At 40.8% G+C, this 8,408-nt stretch overlaps 1 protein-coding gene across 4 annotated transcripts in view; it reads left to right on the top strand.

Annotated features, from left to right (window-relative positions):
• The window catches only part of LOC128611102 (receptor-type tyrosine-protein phosphatase beta-like), a 53,130-nt gene that overhangs the window by 6,738 nt on the left and 37,984 nt on the right, over positions 1-8,408 (top strand). For 3 of the 4 annotated variants that reach the window (XM_053630370.1, XM_053630371.1, XM_053630372.1), the window contains 3 exons: positions 1-1,064; positions 3,886-4,165; positions 7,830-8,105. The exon at positions 1-1,064 is cut by the window's left edge and continues 591 nt beyond it. In XM_053630370.1, coding sequence (XP_053486345.1) covers positions 1-1,064; positions 3,886-4,165; positions 7,830-8,105 — 1,620 coding nt within the window. Of the gene's footprint in view, positions 1,065-3,269; positions 3,806-3,885; positions 4,166-7,829; positions 8,106-8,408 lie in introns of those variants that run through there. The other variant, XM_053630373.1, reaches the window with a different exon arrangement.

Raw genomic sequence — 8,408 nt, 5'->3', positions numbered from 1 at the left:
CCACAACTGCCCCTAGAGTGACCACGATGGAGACTACAATTGCCCCTACAGTGACTGAAACACTGAGTGAAAACACATCTACTGCAGCTTTTACATCAGCTACAACCAAACCCAGAACTGCAGATACTCAAACAACCATGACTGCCCCTGTACCCCAAACTACTACTAGATTTACATCTGCTCCTGAGACTAGAGCAGCTCCAACCACAAATGGACTTGTACCTAAATCTATTAGGGCAACTAATTCTAAAAGTGTAACTACACTCAGGACTGTAACTACAGCAATTGGAGCAAATGCAACATCCTTTATTACTACTGCAGCTCCAACTACAACTGCCCCTGGAACTGCTTCAACTCCAAATACAGCTACTCCTGTAACTGTTTTGGCTCCAAGTACACCTGCCCCTATAACTACAGCTAGCACAGCAACTAGACCTATAACCAAAGCTCCCAGGTCCACCACAATTACCCCTATTAATAAAGCGAGAAGGGTAACTATATCTACCCATGCAATATCTATAGCTCTAACTACATCTCTAGCCGCAATTGGCTCAACAAATACAGCTAATGAAGCAAATGCAGCTTCATCAATAACTACAACTACTGAGGCATCTACAACTGCCCCAATAACTACAACTACTGAAGCAACTACAACTGCCCCAATAATTACAACTACTGAGGCAACTACAATTGCCCAAATAATTATAACTACTGAGGCAACTACAACTGCCCCAATAACTACAACTCCTGGGGCAACTACAACTGCCACAATAACTACAACTACTGAGACAACTACAATTGCCCCAATAATTACAACTCCTGGGGCAACTACAACTGCCCCAATAACTACAACTACTGAGGCAACTACAACTGCCCCAATAATTACAACTACTGAGGTAACTACAACTGTTCCAATAACTACAACTACTAGAGAAACAAAGTCTAGAATGGCACCTACAGGAGCAATTACGACTGCAGAGAGTCTGACTACTGAACCTCCAACAACAACCACTCCAACTACCACTGTGACCTCCACCACATTCACCACCTCCACCATGCCTCAGGTGAGTTACAGAATGTCAAATACATAAAAATTCCATTTCCAGGAGCTATCTCAGTACCGAGTGGAACAGGAAGTCAGTGTAACTGATGAAGACAACGCTTATAAGTGCTTATGGTGAAGAATTCTAGCAAAATTGATGAGAATTTCGACAGTTTCAAATTCAGTACCAGGAGATGGTATACTACATTGTGAAGGTTTTAAAAGCATATTTAATGAGTGTCTTAATATGAGGTTTAAATTATATAAATTATTTAAAAGTTCTTACTGGTTGTCATGGTGTTATTGTTAGCGCCAGGCCACTGAAATGACATAGCGAGCAACAGAATGTCTGGAAAAGCACTAAAAGTGGTGTGCATCACCATCCACTCATGTCAGATTAGACTGATCTATTGGACGTGTTTGAAGTGTTTGATGTGCTCAAATAGCTGGAAACACAGATGCTGTTCTGATGGGAAGAAAGTGTTCTTAAAATCTCTTTAATTCTCATGTGCATTCATTAAACCTTCGTTTAAACGTTCATGTCACTTTGACTGCTCACTTTAATCATCAAGTCAGCAGGAGTCCTGTTTCCATCCCCAGGTCTCTTTCAAAATGAACATCTTGCAGCCATTTTGTCATCAGTGTGAATGCAGGGTCACAAATACAGGAAATAACATTAGCAGAAGTCAGAGTTGTTTTAAAATGGAAGACTGTGAATTCAGTTCATGATGTTAAATCTTACCAGATGGTGACATTGATTGTAGTGAAAAACTAAAAGGATAGAGGACAGAACCCTGAGGAATACCTAATCACACATGTATGGTGGGTGATTTATCTTCATCAATAGTAACAAAATTTTGTTTGCTAGTGAGTTCCAAACAAATCGGGTCAGAGCAGAACCTATAATAATTATTGAGGACAAGTCAGAGAGATTATCCAGGAGATTTATGACTGAAAGATTAAGGTTGTGAGTACAGGGGTGGAAATGCAGTTCCTCCACAGGGTTGCTGGGGTTACTCTCCATCACAGGGTGAGGAGAGTGTTTTTTCCTCATATTGTCTCTGGGAGTTTTTCCTTGCCACCTCTGGCTTGCTCATTAGGGATAACCAGGTTTGGGGAGAAACGGAATACATGTGATGCCAGTCGTGACTCACGTGAATAACCTCCTGGTGCAGCGCTAATACATTTTGCACAAAGTTAAGTTGGTAGAAACACAAATAGTTCTCTGAAATGTTTGTGATAGCACACGTCCTCTTTTCCCCGGACACGCCCTCTTTTCACCAGACATGTCCTCTTTTTCAGACCTTAAAAAAAGCATCTAAATTCGAGAAAATGTCCGGGATTCTGTTTTAGTTTCATTATGATGTGTTTATGGTCTAATACTGCATCATGTGTGCGCATGTTTGCATTGCTTTAACCGCTCTCTGTAAGTCCCGCCTCCTCGCACACTGATTGGTCGATTATAAAAGACTCGCAGCAACTAGTGGCCAAATTCCTGCCTCTCAGCCGTTATCCTCCTCTCAGCAAGCATTACATGACTATTCATATGTATAAATGATGCAGAAGGTTCACTCACGGCATCTAATATTTTATTTTATTCCATTAACATTCAAAAGAATGAAGGAAAAAATGTCAAACGTGGGCAGAGTGAAACATTTTATTTATAAATATTTATGTGATGTTAATAGTGTGTCTTTTTCACTGTATTAAAGTCTACATTCATAGTAACACTGTTTTCAATGCTATTATCCCCCCCCCACACACACACACACAGTGACACAGCTTTGTGACAGTGTCCATCGTTAAAAGCACTATACAAATAAAATTTAATTGCACTGAAACATTTTCGTTAATCATAACACATTATAACTCTGCTCTAAATCATAAACATTTCAACATTAATAATGAGAAACGTGCGTCCTGTCCGATAACATGTCCAGCATTACCTCAGTGTGTCAGCCCGTATTTTTAGTCCTAAACACTGAACAAAAAGGGTGTTAAGAAGACTTCTTGTATCACACTCTATTGCTTTGAAGTGGAAGCTGAATACAAGTATTTTGTACAATTTCTGTACATTTTTGTACAAGGCTAAAGATGATAATCATTTGTCCTTCATGATCATGGAAACTGGAAACAGACAGACTTCCTCGGTTTCTGATCAGCCTTTAGTATTTCTTTGTTTGATTTTTTTAAGTGAACTTGGTGGTTGTACAAGTAAGTTTACTACATATACAACTCAAGACACAATTTATTGGAATATCAGAGCAATCTGCATAAATATAATAATATCAGTCCTACTGTAACATTACGTATAATCTTTACTTGCACGTTTTCATAACAATAGTGGTGTGAACTCTAGGCATGTATAAATTTACAGGGTGTGTTAAAGGGAAAGTTGAGCAGGAAGTCAGTAGGGTGGAGAGTCTGAGAAGCTTCAGGGAGGCAAAGGTGGAAATCTGGCAGCAAACTTCAGAGACTTTACAGTCAACTACAGCGAGAGGAACTGAATTGTTCTTACATTTCTCATTAGCTTTATAAATACTTATTAGTTTTAAAATAATCTAAATTGAACCGCACAGGATTTCAGGATTATTTGCTGGAGCACAACAGCTGATTGCAAGAGTTATGGCGTATACATACTTTTAATAGGAAAATAATGTCAAAAATCACAGGTTCTCCAGCTCTGATAGCGAGATGTTGTCATGGAAACATTTCTGGATGTGGGTTGCTTGGACTCTCACTCTCACAGGGAGATGTGCACAGGTTTGTCAAGCAGCAGGTGAAGTTTTGCATTTCAAACTGTTCATTTAACTTCTTTTCCTGACTGTTTCAATTTCTTTCAGCGTGAAACCACAGAGAAACAGGTCAGGTGTGTGGTCAACCAAACTGAAGCCATCATTAACTCAAACTCGTCTGTGATTGAGTTCGGATCAGCAGGACACTTCTGTATTTTCACTCTGATCAACCGTGAAACTGGATCTCAGATAACCAACTGCTCTCAGATCCAAACCCACAGCAACAGGTTTACCTGTGAGGTATCAGGTCTGAAACCTGGCACTGTGTATCATTTTGGAATTATTTCCCAAACCGATGGAGAGCATTTCAACATTTCACTTCAGACCGGTAAGTCTGATTGTGTTTAAATTCTATAAAACATTATAAAAAATTTGACAAAAATATCCTGTTTTTCTATGTTTTTAATATCTGGCATGTAAACAACATGTACAAGTGTTCTTCTAAAACTACAGATGTTCTGGTTCTTATATTTCATGATAGTGTTGCTTTGGTAACTAGTAGTTAGATCATTTGTTGAACGAAATTAATGTTAATTCTCTTTTTCACAAGTCACTGATGTATTCAGATGATCTTTATGTTCACTCGGTTCAGTTCAAATTCTCGCCTCACTAACCTGAACGTGAAGAATGTGAAATGTGTGATAAAGCAGAACTCACCAACAATGAAGGGCAACTAATCTTAAGTGTTTATTTCCAGAAAGTTCACTTGCCCTGAAGCCATTTCCCTTTCTCATTGTTACCTTGTTCTAGCGGATACAGAAGGACACGGAGTTTTGTTTTGCACTGAGGAATAGATAAAAAGAACCCACACATGAACTTTGCATTCGAAGGAGGGAAGCTTTTGTTGATCCTCGTCAGCCCTGAATTTTCTGCAAGCTTGGTGTGATGGGAATTCAGCATGTTTCTGATCACTTAGAGCTTAATTGCTGTATACGATCATGGTTAGGACTGATCTGATCTCTACTGATCTGATCTCTACTGATCTGATCTCTACTGATCTGATCTCTGCTGATCTGATCTCTGCTCTGCTTGCTGTGAAAGGGAAAAGGAATCCTGATGAGGAAAATAAAAATGAAAGGAATCTTGTGGAAAGAGAAAATGGATGCGAGCTGTTTAACAGCGGAGGGGTACGCTGCGTTCCGTGTTCAGTCTGAGGATTAAAACACCAGACGGTATTTCTATAGGAATAAAGCCTGGAATATGTGCTGATGGTTTATTATATTATATATATTTATATTTATGTACATATATATCACGTCATATATATGAATCAGAGGCTAGCAGCAGGTAATGATATATATACATACAGCAGCCTCCACTAATATTGGCACCCTTGGTAAATATGAGCAAAGAAGGCTGTGAAAAATCGTCTTTATTGTTGAACCTTTTGATATTTTGTTAAATAAAATTCACAAAAATAATCTGCTCTCATGGATATCAAACAATTACAAACACAACACAGGTTTATCCAAAAAATATCTTTGTTAACTATAGGTGTGCAACAATTATTGGCACCCCTATGAATTTATATGAGAAAATATATTTGAAGTAAACTCCCATTGATATTTGACATTTTTTTTAGTACACCTGGGTGACTAGGAATAGGAAATTGTTCAACCATGACTTCCTGTTTCACAGGGGTATAAATATGAGGTAACACATAGGCCCAATTCCCTTAATCATTCATAACGATATTTTTTATAAACCTGTGTTTTGTTGGATATCCATGAGAGCAAAGTATTTTTGGGAATTTTTTTGAACAAAAGAAACAATAAAGACAAATGTTTCACAGCCTTCTTTGCTCATATTTACCAAGGGTGCCATTATTAGTGGAAGGCATTGTAGATACACTGTATGGAATCAGAATCAGAAGACATGTCACTTACATGTTAGGTGTGGTGTGATTTTCTCAATTCAGAGGGATGGTGGTTCATCTGATCGGATCAGGGCTAATCAGCGACATGACCAGGATTCATCTATAGGGTCAGGATTCAGGAAAAATCCTTATGGTCCAGTCGATGAAGTCATGATTACTGAATAGTGACAGGCTTCACTGTAGGGTTTAGTGGCAGAACCAGGGGTCATGGCTTAGGGTATGGAGTCTCCATTAGGGTCAGGATTCAATAGTAAACAATAGACTACTTTTAGCAAGCAGGGTGAGGATTCACTGATAGACTTGGGGTTCAGCCAACAGGTTGGGGAGTCGGTGATCAGATCAAAGTTAAGGGTTCAGGGATTAATAGCTTTGACATTCATCAGTAAGCAATGTCCTTCCTCATTCTTCCTCATACAAGCACCCTGTCCTGGTTCCATGGAATCCATGGAGGGATATCTCACACTTCAGCCTTTAACCTTTGCACAAAGGGAGGAAAAGCAGCCCACTCTGGATTCCACACAAGTCATAGACCCACCAAGGGGTCTTCAGTATTTTGCGTTTGATTATATGTTGCTGGTTTGTGTAGTGATAAGTTATGCTACTTTTGGGCCATTTTCCATTGCGCACAGTACTGGAACCCTTGGCTCCAGAAAACTGTAAGTTTGCTTTTTCCATTGGTCACTGGTCCAGTGCTATCTGGTGCAATGTGTTCAGTAGTAACTGGTGCAGTGTGTTCAGTAGTCACTGGTGCAGTGTGTTCAGTAGTAACTGGTGCAGTGTGTTCAGTAGTAACAGGTGCAGTGTGTTCAGTAATAACTGGTGCAGTGCGTTCAGTAGTAACTGGTGCAGTGTGTTCAGTAGTAACTGGTGCAGTGTGTTCAGTAGTAACTGGTGCAGTGTGTTCAGTAGTAACTGGTGCAGTGCGTTCAGTAGTAACTGGTGCAGTGTGTTCAGTAGTAACTGGTGCAGTGTGTTCAGTAGTAACTGGTGCAGTGCGTTCAGTAGTAACTGGTGCAGTGCGTTCAGTAGTAACTGATGCAGTGTGTTCAGTAATAACTGGTGCAGTGTGTTCAGTAGTAACTGGTGCAGTGTGTTCAGTAATAACTGGTGCAGTGTGTTCAGTAGTAACTGGTGCAGTGCGTTCAGTAGTATCTGGTGCAGTGCGTTCAGTAGTATCTGGTGCAGTGTGTTCAGTAGTAACTGGTGCAGTGTGTTCAGTAGTAACTGGTGCAGTGTGTTCAGTAGTAACTGATGCAGTGTGTTCAGTAATAACTGGTGCAGTGCGTTCAGTAGTAACTGGTGCAGTGCGTTCAGTAATAACTGGTGCATTGTGTTCAGTAGTAACTGATGCAGTGTGTTCAGTAGTAACTGGTGCAGTGCGTTCAGTAGTCACTGGTGCAGTGTGTTCAGTAGTAACTGGTGCAGTGTGTTCAGTAGTAACTGGTGCAATGTGTTCAGTAGTAACTGGTGCAATGTGTTCAGTAGTAACTGATGCAGTGTGTTCAGTAGTAACTGGTGCAGTGTGTTCAGTAGTAACTGATGCAGTGTGTTCAGTAATAACTGGTGCAGTGTGTTCAGTAGTAACTGGTGCAGTGCGTTCAGTAGTATCTGATGCAGTGTGTTCAGTAGTAACTGGTGCAGTGTGTTCAGTAGTAACTGGTGCAGTGCGTTCAGTAGTAACTGGTGCAGTGTGTTCAGTAGTCACTGGTGCAGTGTGTTCAGTAATAACTGGTGCAGTGTGTTCAGTAGTAACTGATGAAGTGCGTTCAGTAGTAACTGGTGCAGTGCGTTCAGTAGTAACTGATGAAGTGTGTTCAGTAGTAACTGGTGCAGTGCGTTCAGTAGTAACTGGTGCAGTGTGTTCAGTAGTAACAGGTGCAGTGCGTTCAGTAATAACTGGTGCAGTGCGTACAGTAATAACTGGTGCAATGTGTTCAGTAGTAACTGGTGCAGTGCGTTCAGTAGTAACTGGTGCAGTGCGTACAGTAATAACTGGTGCAATGTGTTCAGTAGTAACTGGTGCAGTGTGTTCAGTAGTCACTGGTGCAGTGTGTTCAGTAGTATCTGATGCAGTGTGTTCAGTAGTAACTGGTGCAGTGTGCATGTTTTCCTGTAGATCCAGCTCAGCCCTCAGGTCTTGAGATTACTCCAGATGTTTCCCTCAGTCCTGGATTGTGGATAAAGTGGCTCCGATCCCCAGGGCATGTTGAGTGGTATGAGTTGGTACTTTTAGACTTGAGGATGGATTTCCTGAAGAAAAAGAAGATTTCAGGCAATGCTGTGACACGCTCCAACTTCACCAACCTCATCCCGGGGACACGCTACACACTCCGCCTAGTGGCCAAGTCTGGGAACAAGACATCTGTAGCTGCTACAGGGAATGCAGTGATAGGTGGATCTCTCTCTCTCTCTCCCTCTCTGTGTCTCTCTCTACTTCTCTCTTCTTCTCTCTCTCTTTCTTCTTCTCGTTCTCTCCTTCTCTCTGCTTCTCTCTTTCTCTCTACTTCTCTCTTTCTCTCTCTCTCTCTCTACTTCTCTCTTTCTCTCTCTCTCTCTCTACTTCTCTCGTTCTCTCTGCTTCACTCTTTCTCTCTGCTTCTTTCTCTGCTTCTTTCTTTCTCTCTCTCTCCTTCTCTCTTTCTCTCTGCTTCTCTCTCTCTCTGCTTCTTTCTCTGCTTCTCTCTCTCCTTCTCTC

This window comes from Ictalurus furcatus, chromosome 8, assembly GCF_023375685.1.
Source record: "Ictalurus furcatus strain D&B chromosome 8, Billie_1.0, whole genome shotgun sequence".
Classification (NCBI taxonomy): Eukaryota; Metazoa; Chordata; class Actinopteri; order Siluriformes; family Ictaluridae; genus Ictalurus; species Ictalurus furcatus.
The sequence above is the reverse complement of the archived record's forward strand: the minus strand, read 5'-3'. Positions and strand labels throughout refer to the sequence as shown.